This window comes from Anas acuta, chromosome 12, assembly GCF_963932015.1.
Source record: "Anas acuta chromosome 12, bAnaAcu1.1, whole genome shotgun sequence".
Lineage (NCBI taxonomy): Eukaryota > Metazoa > Chordata > Aves > Anseriformes > Anatidae > Anas > Anas acuta.
Window position 1 is genome coordinate 17,624,643 of NC_088990.1, and position 15,390 is coordinate 17,640,032.

The 15,390-nt window shown below is 43.6% G+C and overlaps 2 protein-coding genes across 3 annotated transcripts in view; one reads left to right on the forward strand and one right to left on the reverse strand.

Annotated features, from left to right (window-relative positions):
- The window catches only part of MINDY2 (MINDY lysine 48 deubiquitinase 2), a 28,674-nt gene extending 14,890 nt beyond the window's left edge, over positions 1–13,784 (reverse strand). Inside the window, exons 1-5 of one of the 2 annotated variants that reach the window (XM_068695558.1) lie at positions 12,997–13,135; positions 11,162–11,318; positions 5,360–5,417; positions 3,577–3,641; positions 1,131–1,289 (exon numbers count right to left, since the gene is read on the reverse strand). In XM_068695558.1, coding sequence (XP_068551659.1) covers positions 1,131–1,289; positions 3,577–3,641; positions 5,360–5,417; positions 11,162–11,182 — 303 coding nt within the window. In that variant the 5' untranslated portion in view covers positions 11,183–11,318; positions 12,997–13,135. Of the gene's footprint in view, positions 1–1,130; positions 1,290–3,576; positions 3,642–5,359; positions 5,418–11,161; positions 11,319–12,996 lie in introns of both variants that reach the window. The other variant, XM_068695557.1, reaches the window with a different exon arrangement.
- Positions 13,785–14,590: 806 nt separating this feature from the next.
- ADAM10 (ADAM metallopeptidase domain 10) overlaps positions 14,591–15,390 on the forward strand; it is a 47,817-nt gene continuing 47,017 nt past the window's right edge. Inside the window, exon 1 of the mRNA XM_068695555.1 lies at positions 14,591–14,924. Within this exon, the coding sequence (XP_068551656.1) occupies positions 14,870–14,924 (55 nt within the window). The 5' untranslated portion in view covers positions 14,591–14,869. The remainder of the gene's footprint in view (positions 14,925–15,390) is intronic.

The window sequence follows — 15,390 nt, forward strand, 5'->3', positions numbered from 1 at the left end:
AGTTACAGAACCCCTTAGGATTCAGGTAAATGCTAACATCTTGAATATGTTATACACATCAACATTGTTTTCTTTGTAAGCATTATACTTCATTAGAAAAATGGGTACTTCTAAAAATCAGTTTTTATAGGATTTCACCTCATGAACAGCCACGCAAAAATGTAAATAACCATAATTACAGTGAGCTTATTATCTTTGCAAAAAGAATAGCTATCATTTAGGAATCCCAGTGGATCTTAACATAAAGCATCATTAAAAGACACTGTTGATACACTGCATTTTAGAACTACAGTTACAAATTGTGATCTGCTACGGTATAAGCCACGTAGGTCACATCAAAATCATGCATCCTGGGACAGAGTCCATTTGCCTATAACGATCTCTTCTTGATTGGCACCATTATGCTAAATTATAATAAAGCCATTTTCCAATAAAGAAAGGGGAATAAGAGAATAGTAGCTTTCATGAACAAGGTGTGAGGGAAAAAAAAAAAAAAAAAATCTCAGAGGTGGATTATTCCAGACAAACTCCTCAGTTTCACCTTAAGTAAACAGTATCATTTTCACTGTTTATTTAAGTAATACCTGAATATCATTATTATTTTTTTTTTTTAAAGTTTTACTTTTGTGAAAGATGCAGTTCTCCTTAATTGGTTCTAAAGTCCTCAGTTCTCAAAAGCTGGTACTGGTAGATGTAAATCAGACGTAAAGTGGAGAGGAAAGTAACCTTGCATTCCTTCCAAGTGTTCTCTCTTGAGCTTTCAAAAACACTAACTGGTACATTGTATCTGGCAACTTCTTATGTCTCTCAGAACAAAAACTCTCATTTACACTGTTGTGATTTCAGTTTAGTGGGTTTGGAATGTTACCTTCAAAAAATACCTAACCTCTGCAAAGTTACTGTAGAAAAAAAATAAGTACAGTCTAGATTCACTCCTCTAAGGAAAATACTTTTTTTTTTTTTTTTTAATTAGATTTAAGAATATCCATTACCATATTCATTATTATTGACTGCAGTATTCATTACTATTGACTGCAGTTAAAATTCTCTCCTACCCCCAATAAAATTTGGGTAATTTATTTTCTCTTGGAGTTATATGGAAAAAGGAAAAAAAAAAAAAAAAAAGTTACCTGGGGATCCACTAACCATCCATGGTACAAAGGGATATCAAGAAGATCAAACACTATGCATTCAGGTGTGTATTCAAATACTCGTACACCTGTAAATTTCACGTTGACATCCAGGCCTGTCTGTAATTTATGTAGAATTGCCATTGCATCACTCATATTCTGACAACAGAAAGAAAAGGAAACAGATGACCAACTAGAGCTTTGTAAACTTGGTAGTTACCCCTTGTAACCTTTCATCACATAGTTCTCAGAAACTCAATAGCTCTTAAAAAAAATTAGAAAAGGAGAAATTAGCTAGAAAACTGCTTCAACACATTCACGTTATTCATGCCACTGCCAAGTGCACACTTAAATGCAAGTTTATCCAATTGCATTTGTATATAAAATGCTTATTTGGAAGGAAGCAGTGTTGCTGTTTGTATCATCACGGTACATAGCATCTCTCTGGTCACAGACTAAAACACTGCAATTTTGGTGTCTAAATGATGAAGTTCACACTCGCTAAGCCACACATGCCACAAGGACAACAAAAGACATAGCTTAGAAGCCTGCAGTATTTTCTACCAAGTGAGAAGAATCCACAAAGAATATCTTCAGAAAGTACTTCAGCATTTGCAAGAGATTCAGGGAAACAGAGTTTTTATGTTTGCTTGGTTTTGCAACATTTGTTGCTTAAGAGGGATTCAGGATTGCAACAATGGTTAAAAAGGCACAACAAAAATAGAGAAATACAGATCAGAAATGAAACAGAGACAAGATTCACAGACTAAGCCCACTGGTCGTGAAAGACAGTTGCCTCTGTCTTCTTTTAATAAGACAGTTAATGGCAAAACAACAACTAATGGGCTCAATAAGGGAAATAAAGATGTACATAAATGACTATATTGGATGAGTAACCAGAAAACTATTAAAAGAGCTAGATAGGCTAACAAGGTGTAAGTGGGGTATGTAGAGATGACATTTCATCACTCCAGAAGCAATTTGCTGAATTTGAAATAACTGGCTTCATGAAACAGTAACATAATCAATATATTGATAGGAACACTTGTTTCGGCAGCATATTAAAAGACAAATTAACAGATTGATAATTAATAGGGCAGGATGCCAACACAACACATGCCTGTACATTAGAACATAAGGCAGATCTTAGTATTTTTAAGAAGTCACTCCATGCATCTTGTAACTTGGTATTCTAAAGAATATACAAATTTCTTCAGTGTTGTAAGAAAAAAATATATTGTTTTAGGCAGAGTGTTAACTGTGTGACATGATAAACACAAAACTATGAGTAACACCAAGACTAGTTGCAATGCTTCTGAAATGTAATAATTTTATAAGACTCAGTTACCTAATTCCTTTTTCCCTCTCATGTAGTATCACAAGTGCATCTACAGGTATGTTTGAATGGAATGTAGAATACTCCTAGAACGGGAGGTTTCTTTAAAATTGTACAGTTACATATCTACCAAAAAGATTTGTGACATTTACTTAGTAAATACATATATTTAGCACAAGAAAGCCGCAGGAGTTGTAGTTTTACCAGGTATATAATTTTCTTCAACCTCCTGTAACTTGATTACTGCTATAATCTTTAACAACGCAGCATTTTGTGGGGAAAAAAAATAAATACAGCTAACTCAGTTATCGCAAGGAGAATTCATGTAACTTGACATAAGCCATATTTTGGAAGGTTCTTAAAAGAATCCATTCAATCTTCATTCTAATTTAAATCATCCCAAGATATTTTGGTTTTCAACACCGAACATTAGCAAGAAAAGACAACCTAACAATAAAGAGAACTAGCCTGAAATACTTAAATTCAAATCACTTTTGTCCCCCACAAGTAATCAAAACGAAACAACTGTGATCACAGAGCTTGAAACATTTGCTCCAAGACACATATATACATCAATATTTTTGGAAAAGAATAACATTTTCTTTTAATGTAGAAAGACTTCTGTGATAAAACTGTGGTCAGTGTAAATAATATTGCCTTGTATTATATGTAATAAACCTCTTTTTGTCCATCAACACTTAAAACCAGATCTCATTTCATCTGTTATCATCAGTGAAAGACTAGCAGAGACCACAGAATGGAGCATGCTGAAGAATGCAAAATAGAAGACTTCAAAGAGCAGCCACCCTGTTACACACTTCCATGTGTATTTCCATGTTATTATTCCTCAATATGAAAAATATTCTTTTGTTACACTCATTGCAAGAAGAAAAGCAATAGTTTCTTGTGTTAACGGGTAAGAAATTTTTGTTTGCTAATAAGAAATACTTACAAATAATACTCTACGTCAAGTCTAGAGAAAAAGGAAGACTACTAATAACAGTTGATATGCTTCTGGTTCTTAACAAATCAGTAAACCTTAAGTGAGGAAAAAAATAGTACCTTTTAGTACCTTACATAAGCATATGTATTTTAGGAGCAGCTTCTTACCTGCTCATAATTTAGACGCTGAATTTCAGATATCTCTTTTGGTTTTGCATCAAGAATATAATCTCCTAAAAAAAGCAAAAATATAGTTTATTCAACATTTCTTTGAACACTTCTGACTGAAGCTACCTGATCATAAATATAACAATTTAAGCTTTCTGTTAAATGAGATGCCATTGTTTTATAGCCTGAATTATAAGTACAAAGTAAAAAAAAAATAAATATATTCAGGTCATACATTCAGAAGTGAAATTCAAATGTCATTACTAAAACAGCATTCCATAATCACTTGGAGTATCATGCCAGCCTCTTAATTATTTACCTTCCCTCTTTGCCTTGATTCATAAAAAGTCAAAACTGTTCACAATAAAACATGTAATTGCATAACACAATTTAAGAATTGCAACTGTTCATCCTGACTGACACTACGTACATTTCTGAATATGTTTTCATACACTAATAATTCTGAAAGGCCTGTATTCCATCTGTGTCTGCATCATAAAGGTTATTAATCAGTTAATCAAGGTGTAGGGGTTCAAGATTTGCAAAAACTTTGGTGACCAAAAATTGTGGTCTCCATAACCTGCCTCACCCAAAATTTTCAATTTTATTTCTATGTTTTTCATTTTTATTCCCTTGTTTCATTTCTAAAAACTATGTTTCTACACAAGGAAGTTCTATAGATTTAATAAAAGCATCATCATAGGTTTCTTATTTTATCACCTCTTCAAATTGTTCAATATGGTTGAGGAGCTTTTCTTTTTTTTTTTTCCCCTCAAAGTTCTTTTTAAGCTGTAGGAGAACAATTTGGCAACTGCTAATCCTGTTGACTAAATAGGAATCTAAATGATCTAAGAAAATGATTTTGAGATTCAATTTAATAAAATAATTCCAGAAAGTGATATGTCTTGAAGACAGAAGACACTTCAAGGCATATGTTTAGCTAACTGTGATAAGGTAGTGAGTTCAGATAGCATTGTTCTATCATTACAATTAGAAAAGAGTGTTTAGGCACAGGAAATTAGAGTTCTTAAAAGATGTTGGTGTGTTATTGCTTTTTTTTTTTCCCAAGTTAAGTAATTAACTATTTTTCAGCTATTGGAATATTCATCAGTAGGCTTTTGAAAAGCTTTCTTTACAAACAAAAAGAAAGAATATAGTAAGTTTTTCTTCTGCTTCAGAATACCAAAGCTAGTTAGTATATTAAGCTTAAATGTTTTACATTTGTTAGGCTACAAAGGCAAGGATCTGTGGTGCATATAGCTTAAGAACTAGGGCAAATGCACTTGTAACATCTGGATCACTCTGAGCTGTTGAAGTTAGACTTGTCAGATGGAAACAGCTGCAGTTTTGCTGAAGACTGAATCTGGTAATGGAACAGTGCCCACAAATGAGACCCTGGTCACCATGACAACTAAATTCATTTTTCATGTTATTTTAATTGGGTCAAGGATTATAGTTACGGCTGACAATTAAAAGTACAATCGACTTGTTCCATTCTGTGGACTGTAACAAAACATTAAAAGACATGAATAAGTTTAAATCTACCGACACACTGGCATACTAAACTGCATCAACTGCATCATTAGGCTAACAACTTAGGAAAACAGTACAGAAGACTGTTGAGAAAAAACGTGTTACTGAATACCATGAGTAATATTCTTGAAATATGCATTCAAGTAAAGCTAGATTAAAAAAAAAAAGGTTAGTAAATAACAGCCCTATCCTACTACTCACTAAGAAGTATAATGTAAGCAAAAACTATCTATTGTGAGTAATTACTAACCCAAATATTCCATCAGCTGTTCAGCCGTTATGATTTCCATCATCGGTGGCAGCTTAACCTGTGAAAGTAAAAGTATATTCTCTTTAAAATTTCAAAACAATGCAGATTAGGACGTATTAATAAGGTATTTCTAGCCTGAAGTCTTCTGATCACATTTGGCTCACCAATTTGTGAGACCATTAGCCTAGCAGGGCTTCTACTAAAGAAAAGCTATGAGAAGGATAAGGTTGCACTTCAGTTTTTAGAGAAACCACATGCACACAGTACTCTCTTTCACTTGCAGCTCTGTCCTAGTGCTCCCTTCTCCCATCAAAACCTTTCACCAGCATCCCCCTCAACTTCACAGGAGTTTACACTGTTCGCCATAGCTCAGCTGCAAGCATGGAAGAAGAACAGCCTGAGAAATGTAGCCACACTTAGTTTAAAAACAAAACAACAACAACAACAAAACTACTTCTTTATATCTCTTAACTGGTCTTAACTCAAAAGTTCCAGTGAACAGATATGAGGCTGTAGAAAACCTGGGGGCAGCTGCTGCTGAGACAGGGAAGACAAGGCTCGCACAGGTTTGAGGAAATGACCTCCCAGCCTCTCATCTCATGCTCACATTTCAAGGGTTCAGTTTAACTCCTTACAGAAAGGCCAAATACACACAACTCAGTGTGAAGCTTCCATTCTCCCTGATCCATTCCTGTCACCATCACATACTACAACTGACCACCCTGGCAACTGTCAAGACCAAAACTTCTTAGATTCATCTCCTCCATCCAGCATCCTGGGTAAATGCTTTGGTTGCTCGCTGCCATTTACATATTTCCCTGCACCAAAAGCCCAAGCACAGATTCACACAAAACCATGCTTCTGGCAGTGTCAAGGAGTAACACAGGAGTCTTCTGTTTTTTTATTTTTTAAACTTTCTCATCAGTTTTTCATCTCACCCTCTCTTCCACATCTTACTAGAGAAAGTCAAGAAAGTCTGGTATTTGAGTATTAGGAGATGTATACACACACACACACACATATATATATAAAATCTAATTCCTTAACACTGATCACCATTCTCCACCAGAAAGAGGCTGACAGTACGATCAGGGATCTGGGGAAGGGTAAGAATAAAAGTATGAACATTGAAGGCATTGGAGTTAAAGATTAGGGGGCTATAAATTGTTAGTAAAGCAGGAAATCAGTAAAGTATAAGTTTGCAAGAAAGTTTAATTAGTTCTTCTACTTCCAAAAAAAACTTAAAAGTATATGAATTAAACAAGAAAAAAAAAAACAGTCATGCATTCATAAGCACATACATTTTTGAAAGCATCTTTTAAACGAGCAGCGACTGATTGCAACTTTCAAAATGCCTTAAAAAGTATGGGGAGCAGGTTAAGTTTCACTAACACTACGCATGCTAAAGGTTTCCAGAATCTTTGATCCTGTTCGCAATATTCCTATTCAGTGTGCACATAAACACAAAGTATTTTGCCACACAGGTAACAGGACTAAAGGCTGAAAAAGCTGATTCCTACACATCCAGTTCTGAGCTGGTATCATTTAAACCCGAGCAACTATTAGCTGTGCCTGAGCTGGGGCTGGGTCACTGCTGCTGCTAAATCATATCTAACAGCACGAAACAGAATGAATGAGACTACCTAAACCCCAAACAGTCCTGGGATTACAAACAGCACAGTTGTATCAACATCACATCAAGAAAAATTATCACGCCACTTCAACTATTAGCAGGACTAATGTTATGATTTCTTCAGGACTGAAGATAGCTTGCTTGTTTTTTAAGCATATGCATCAGCTCAGCCAGCATTACTTGGGGATTTCTGCTCTGTGTCAATTTTGAGGATCTAGAAGCATGCCTACGTTACAAACAGCAGCTATAAAGCATAATTACTTGGTTTGCCCATATTTAAACTCTGCATATTCATGGCATAAATATATTACTGTTTCAGACTTTATGGATTAAGGGATGTGTTTGTGTTATTGGTTAATAAATCTCAATTTTCCCTCAAACCGCGGTGGTTAGGAATTTAATTTTTAACTGAAGAACTGAATCAAAGTAATTTTGCTCGTATCTGCAGAATCTCCCAGTCAGATGTTTTAACAAGATAAATACCAAAATTAACAGCTTAATTAAATGCTAAACAAAGATAATGGATTGATTTACAGCATAATTTTAGGCAGTGCATGTTTCATGAGACCTCGATCACACCTTTACAGTGGGCTAATTGGGCTCCAACAGTCATGAGTACTTCTGAACAGAACTGCCTTGATACACAGAAAACACGACATTTCCTGACTGTTTAGGGCTTCATTGCAAACACTTGAACTACAGGAAAGACAACACAACAAAGAGGAAAAAGGAAAGAAAAATACCTTAAAACTAAAGTGGGGAGACAAAAATCACGCAGGACCACAGCCATGCTCCACGTGAATCAACAGAAGAAAACAATGTAAGCAGTAGTAGTGAAAGCTGTGGTCCACAACACTTTGGAGGGACAGAAAATTTACAAATACATGCTCATGCTTTGTTGCTGGATTTTACATTACTTTCATGTTTTAGGAAAAATGCATTTCCTCAGCTCCCACCCAGTTCCAGTACCCTTTTACTGCTGTTTCTTTGTCTTCCTCCCTAATCTCTCCCCCAACCTTGCCTAGTTTTCATTCGAGCTTCCTTCCAACCCTCCGGAGTTGGGGGGAAAAAAAAATAAAATAAATGTCTTTCTTAACCAACTATGTGAGGTACAGTTGAGACATTTTTGCAGTTAAAAAACAGTTGGTAAACAAATTTTCATACTGAACAGTTTGTTTGGCAAAACCTATGCTGTTTCTATGCAATAGACTACAAACTGGGAAATGAAATAATACTGCCTTGAGATAATTCCAACTGTATTCTCCAACACTTCAGAAGGGCCCAAAAAAAAAGTAATATAGCTCTGCACTGAAGCTAAACTTCTGTAAATACTATGCATAAAGAAAGGGACCATAAACATTTCTAATCGGCTATTATTCATAGTCTCAAAACATACTTATTTACAGTATGCAACTCTCTCAATTCAGTGTTCTGGAAGAGGTAAGGGTAGCTTCAGTCTGCGCCAGCAAGAGGTGATGAGTATCTCCTACAAACATATAGCTCTTGCCTTGCAGGAAAAGCTTCAGAAACTCATAGCCTGATAGTGTGTGTTATCGCCTGGTAATCTCACATCTCCCCTCTCAAACAGGGTTCCTTCAGTCCCTTAGAGCAGGCTTCCTGTCCTGGAAAATGCACAAGTACAGGCCCATTGATCTGCAAGCTCAACTCATCTCACAGATGCAGAGGAAAGCTGCCAAGGCGCCTGCTGAGCATTCATCAGAAACTCACTGGCAACTCATCTTAGAAGCTGAGCAAGTTCATCTGAGCAATCTGTGCAAATTCTGGCCATAAGAAGGTTTAGCTCAGTAAAAAGGAAAAGCAGAACACATGTAACGAGCCAATGCCAGACCTCAAACTAGGCACTGCCACTGCAGACTCCAACAAACCAAATGGATATCAGCAGGAGCATACTGTGCGCAGCTCCTCTGAGAAACAGGCCATTTTTACAAGAACTTAACACTAAAAATTTCTAACTAGCAGTTTTTATTTTACTCTCTCTCTCTTCGCTGCACCTCAGTTTGGATACACCTAAGCATCAGTGGTTATATAACATTCATTTACAGAACTGCTACAGCCATCTAACTGGGAGTTCGTGGGGTTCTGAAAGGTACCAACAGTTTTGTGTAACCAGGCATGCAGGTACTGTCGCTCTTAAAACCTTCCATTTGTTAAGAGGGCTGTGATCTATAACACTTTTAAAGATGATATCAGTATATACTACTAGAATTATTCTCCTATACAAAAACTTGAACAAGATACTCCTTATGTATTCACTTCCCAAGACTTCATTAATATTATTTATATTTCTATTTAAATATGTTTTCCCTTAGGCTTATTTTATGTTCCAATATGATTCGTGTTGTGTTGCCTATTTCAGATATGTAGTTTCTGTGCTTTCTGTTAAAGTTCACAGACTTCCTTGGCACATTTACTAAGCTTTCAGCATCCAACAATCACCATACAGTAAATCTTAACGAGGGCTATTCCACAACCCCACCCAAAATTGCAGTCTAATACAATGCCAGAAGCGATCAGAGATTTGTGGACTACGTCTAACAAATACCACAAAAGGTACTTCGAAAAGCAAGCTTCACATTGCTAGCTCAAGTACACAGCAAGCCACAGTCCTGAAGGAAAACTGAGCAGTCTGCAGTTTTAAGCAAGCTGAAAGACTGTATCCAAAGCTGCTCTGTATCAGAAAACTCATGCTTTGACATACACATTATATGCTTCTTTCAATGCTCTACTTTTGTTTTCATTTCATGATTTTCTTGAAAAGTCATTTTTTCATTTTGTTTTCATTCACGATTCTATGATTTCCATCACAGAAGCCTCAATGGTTTCCACGTTGTTGTGCACAACAGTTACTTCTTCAACTTGGTCTCATACTGCTTTTGTTTTCCTTTGATTTAGAGCATTTCTGTAACTTCTTTTTAACAACTCATCAGCTCTAGCTCCTAAAGGCTATACAGGCAGTCAGCAGAAACAAGAGAAAAACAATGATAATTGTAACATTTGAAAGCGCAACTCGTACAATCTGCCACCTCAGAGTTGTACATCCAGATCCTTGCTACTATTTCGGAATTTCCAAAAACCCACGTATTGCCAAGCCACTGTCTCACAGCCAAGTACATATAGGCGCAATACTCAATTATTTTCAATTATGCTTGCATCATTAAATAAAGATCTTAAATCTAATCTCAAAAATACCTCCCCTGAGACATAGTAAAAACTGAATAGTGACTAAGAACAGAGAAGAATCTTGCTCAAGTAATGAACAAGATTTTCAAGAACCACTAGGAAGAAATACTTTGAGTACATGACGTGTTTAAGGTACAATACCTATTAGGTCTTCCTGTATCGTAGCTATTGCAATCCTTTAAGCAAATTAATATCCTACCTATTGCCCTCACTGAGTTAAGAGATGCTATCTCAAAATAATAATAACATGTTTTATCAGAGGGGAATTGGGACACAGACAGGAGAACACACACCTGCTAACATTTAAAATGATAATCTAGCATAGGGGTAAGAAGCTTGAACTTTGAGGCACTGAAACATCTGGAAAAAGTGAGTTCTCCTTAATATATATTTGAGGTTAAGGTACAAATAGTGCCATGATTATGGTTTACATTATTAAGAAGTAAAGGTAAATTTTAGTTCTAAACAAATTGATTGTGTGCAACTCATCACAAACAAAAATCCAAATTCAACTTTCACTTCTGCGTGTAGTACTGGATCTCAAAACTATCACTCCCATTCTGGGATAAGCAATGTCCATATAATTGGACATCCAAAGGGAAATAATTATGAAAACAAAAACTAACATTTTGACTGTAACACTTCTCAACTCTGAGAACTTCCATGCATTATCTGAGACCACATTTACCTACAGCTTGACCACAACACTCAACCTTGTCATGACAGAGTTCTAAGAAGGAAGGTTAGTGGTGGATACAGGGAAGAGGCACTAAAGTGTAACTGTTTACATCGTTATACTCTATTCAAGTTATTTTCCCTCCTCCCCATTCTCATCTCATTTTTTTACTGCATTTTTTCCCCTGCCACATTAATTCCTTTTCATCTAACACACGCGCTATGGTATTCTCGCTCTGCTTTTGCCTGTTTTCAACTGTTTGTCTGCTCCCTTGTTCCCAAATTATAATTACCTGACCCAATCTAGTGTTCATCTTGGTTCAGAAGGGAGAAGAATGTGGATGTCCATCCTCAGCCTTGGTATGTAGCTGGCTACTGTCAATGATGTGCAGGTGAGCTGCCAATAAGCTTGCCACTCCAAACAATGCCAACATGGTTCTTGACTATAAACTGGGGAAAAGAAAGGCTAATTTGGAGAGGCGCTAATTAGGAGAATCAATTACAGGCAGGGGAAATACACAACCAACTAACAAGAAAACACTGAAGCATATAAATAGTCACATATTGGCAGTTTCACCTAAACTGCTGAATTGCTGTCTGTCTGCAAATCATGTAAATTCTGCTGAGGTTTTATACAAACTGATAGAATTATAGAAAACCCTTTCGGTAATGCTAGCAACAAGAAGTGTAAGGACACTCCAAAGATGCATTTTGATTTCCACCGACTCATAAAATTTGATACCACATTAATTATTGCTAACATAATATTTGATCAAAGCAGACTGTCAGATAGAATTCTGCATGGAGGACAGCAGAAGAAAGTTATTATATAATTGTGGAATGGAAGGAAGAATGCTAAGGAAGAAAACCTCTCAAAAATTAAGAGCAAACAACAAGGACAGCGCAGTCCCATTTATATTCTTTCATTAAGTGGACAGTTAAAAACGTAAATCCTCAAACCAGCCACTTCTTTCAAAACCCCACCACAACTAATGATAGAGAACAAGCTCTCCAAGGCCCTGTACTCATCTCTACACGTTAAAGAGGGAGCATAAGAAGAAAGCATTAAATACTGAAGTCTATAAAGACCTTCACACCTTCTTGAGGTAGTCACACAACTGCCCTGTACTGCTTTCACCAATGTCTAAATATCAATATTACAGAGTCTGAGTCCACAGCATTCCTCCTGATGCATGAGCTATTCTGCTCAGGAAAGCGTACAGGGACATCAACTTAGAAAACAAACCAAAACACACACCCTATCACTAATCTTCTGAAAAATCACTTCTGAACAAATTTCTTCTTATTGCTTTAATTTTGGTCTTCTTCTTTATCACCTGTTATACCTGTGATCAGCCTCCTACTCCTCCAATACCAAATTTATTCCCCTTCATACTACAACATCAGAACCACTCTCATAAAGCTTTCCTATCCTAAAACTTCATTCTATCATCTCGTCAATCTTTTGGGGTTGAATTATAAGTCTTTTTTGAAAAGGACCCCTTCTTGTTTTGCAATACACACAGCTCACCAGCTCTTCTCCAACTGACGTTCCATTTTACCTGTAAACGCTAACAATTATATTACGCCTTACGTTCTAGTCGCCTATTTTAAATATTTAGAAGTTATTCTCAGAGTACAGGAAGTCGCATCCACGCTGGTTATGCAGAACACCAGAACTTCCAGGTCTCAGCAGTACTTGGTCACGACCTGATTTCCAATCCCTGCCACGTAACTGCGAGCACATCCCTATCGCAAACCTGGACTTGTTAAATCCTGCATACACCTCGCTTCAGAATCAATCTTCCAAAAACATTGCCTAAGTTTTCAGTGCTATGTCTGGAAATATTTGCTAAAAACCCCGACACACCTGCCAACAACACGGCGTTTAGAAAAGCACCGCCTAGGCTTTGACTTCTGCAGTAAGGCAACAACCCCGTGAGCCCCCGTGTGCCAGCACCCCCCGAGCAGCGTGCCGGCAGCACAGAGCCCGCCCGCAGCCCCTGCCCTTCATTTCCCAGCTCTGTGCGTGCTGGGAGCAGCAGGGGCTGAGCGCAGGCTGCCGGCGGTGCCCGGTCGGTGCCCCCAGCCCCCGGCCCGCCCCGCCCAGCGCCCGCAGCCCCGCTACCTTCCAGGCCAGCAGCAGCACGTTCATGATGGCCAGCAAGGGGCAGGGGCCGTTCTCGTTCTGGGTGATGACGGGCGTGTTCTCCTCCTTCCAGCGGACCCACTTGATGTGGTACACCGACTGGCCCGGGAAGCGCTCCTTGGAGGCGGGCAGCAGCTGCGCGCCCGCCGCGGGCCGCTCCCCGCCGGGCTCCGGGGCCGGGCCCCCCGGGGCGGCCTCCGCCGCCGCCGCCGCCGCCTCCTCGGCGTCGCTGTTGAGCTCGGAGCTGCTGGGGCAGCCGGAGTGCAGGTTGGAGAAGGACTCCAGCGACTCCAGGCTGCGCGACTCCTCCCCCGGCGGGCTGGGCGCCCCGCTGCTCCCGGGGCCGGCCCCCGCGGGACCGCTCTCCGAGCCCGAGCCCGAGCCCGAGCCCGAGCCGGCCGCCTCCGCCTCCGCCGCCCCGGGGCTCCCGGGCTCCGCCGGCCCCGCGTCCTCCGCGGCCCGCGGGGGAGACGGCGGCCGGGGTGCCGCGGGGGCCGGCCGCGGGGAAGGGCTGCGCCGCCCGCCGCCCGCCTCAGCGGGCCCGGCCCCGCCGCCGCCACCGCCCGCCGCCGCCTCCTCCAGGAGGAGCTGCCCGGCGGCGCCCCCGCCGCCCCTCTGCGGCGAGCCCGGGGGCGGCGGGGGCTGCGCCAGGCCCTCCATGCCCGGCTCCTCCGCGCTCTACCGGCGCCGCAGCGGCCGCTCCCCGGCCAGCAGCGCCCGCGACGCCATGACAGCGGCGGCGGCTCCGCCCCGACGGGACGTGGGGGCGGGCGGCGGCCGCCGGGGGCAGGGGGGAGCCCCGAGGGCGGGGCGGCAGCGGGCGCTGAGGGGCTGCGAGGGGCGGTGTGGGGCCGGTGGCAGCGCCCCTCCCGCCGCTGTGCTCGGGGTTCCCCTGCTGGGTTCCCCGCGAATTGTTGCATCGACTTCAGCCGCCGCATCCGAGGCGCCTTCGCTGGCGCGGTGCTCCCTGCGTACGCGCCTGCACAACTTTTCGGGGGAGTTTGGAGACGAAGGGAGGCTCTCCTGGGAAAACAGCGGTTTGCCCCAAATTTGTTCTTTTCCTGAGTCCCTAAAGTGACACGGTGCGGGAGCCGGGCTGCTGTGAGCAGGGTGCCGGCCCCAGGTCCTGGCAGAGCAGAGGAACCTCCAGGCTGGCCCCACACGGCTGCAGGACGCGCGTTTAATGAAGTAAATAAACAAAGCGCCAGGGGAAGGGCTTCGGGAGTCGGCCGGTGCCGTTAGCGGGGACTCATTGCTACACGGAGCGGGCAACGAACGCGGGGCACGACCGCGAAGCGCAGCTCGTCAGAAAGCCCCCGCCACAGAGGGGGGCGTCCGGAGAGCGGGGGTCGCGGGGCCCGGCCAGCCGGGCACGGAGCAGGGGGGCCGAGGGGGAGCGGGGGCGGCTCCGGCCCGCCCGGGGGTCGCGGCCGCCTCTCCCCTCCCCCGCCGGGGGGCGCCGCTGAGCCAGGCTCCGGCCGCCCCGCCCCGCCCCGCCCCGCCCCTCCCCGCCCCTCCCGCACGCAGGGGGCGAGCCCCGCGGCCCCGCCCCTCCTCCGGCGGCGGCGTCGGGCGGGGGCGGGCGGAGGGAGCGGGGCGGGGGCAACCGGGCAGGGCCGGGCCGGGCCGAGCGGAGCGGAGCTGAACCCGACCCGACGCAGCCGGGCTGAACGGAGCCGAGCCGGCGCTGCCAGGCGATCCGCGGGCGGCAGCGCGGCGGGGGACAAAGCGGAGCGAGGCGCGGCGCTCGCCCCTCCCTCCCCATCCCGGCGCCGACCGGGGCGGATGCGCTGTGGGTAGGCGGCGGCGGCGGCGGCGGAGGAGGCGGCGGCGGGGCCTGGGCCCGGCGAAGATGGACCTGGCGGGGACGCTGCTCCTGCTCTGCTCCTGCGCGGCGGGCGCCGGAGGTGAGCAGCGGGCGGGGCCCGGCCCGGGGCCGCGGCTCTCCCCGGTGCCCGTTCCCCTTCCTTGTTTCCCTTCCTTCCCTTCCCCGCCCCGGGGCGCCGCGCCTGGGTGCCAGGCCTCGGCCGCGCCGCTCCCGTGGCGGGGCCGCGCCCGGGCCCTTTCCCCGCAGCCCCGGCCCGGGACTTTCCCCGCTTCCCCCCCGCCCCGGCCCCGGCGGCCGCGCTTCCTCGGGACTTTCCTCGGCGTCCCGGCAGCCGCCTCCCCCCCCTCCCCCAACCCCCCCTTCCTCGCCCCAGAGCTTCCCGGAGCCTCCCCGCCGCTGCCCTTCCCCGTGCCCGGCACCAGGAAGCGCGGCGGGGGGGCCCGGAGCGGCTCGGGGGGGGCCGCCCGCTGCTAGGCCGGGGGGGGGGGGGGGGGGGGGGGCAGCCGGGGGGCTCCCGGCCCGGCGAGCGCTGCCGGTGGGGTCGT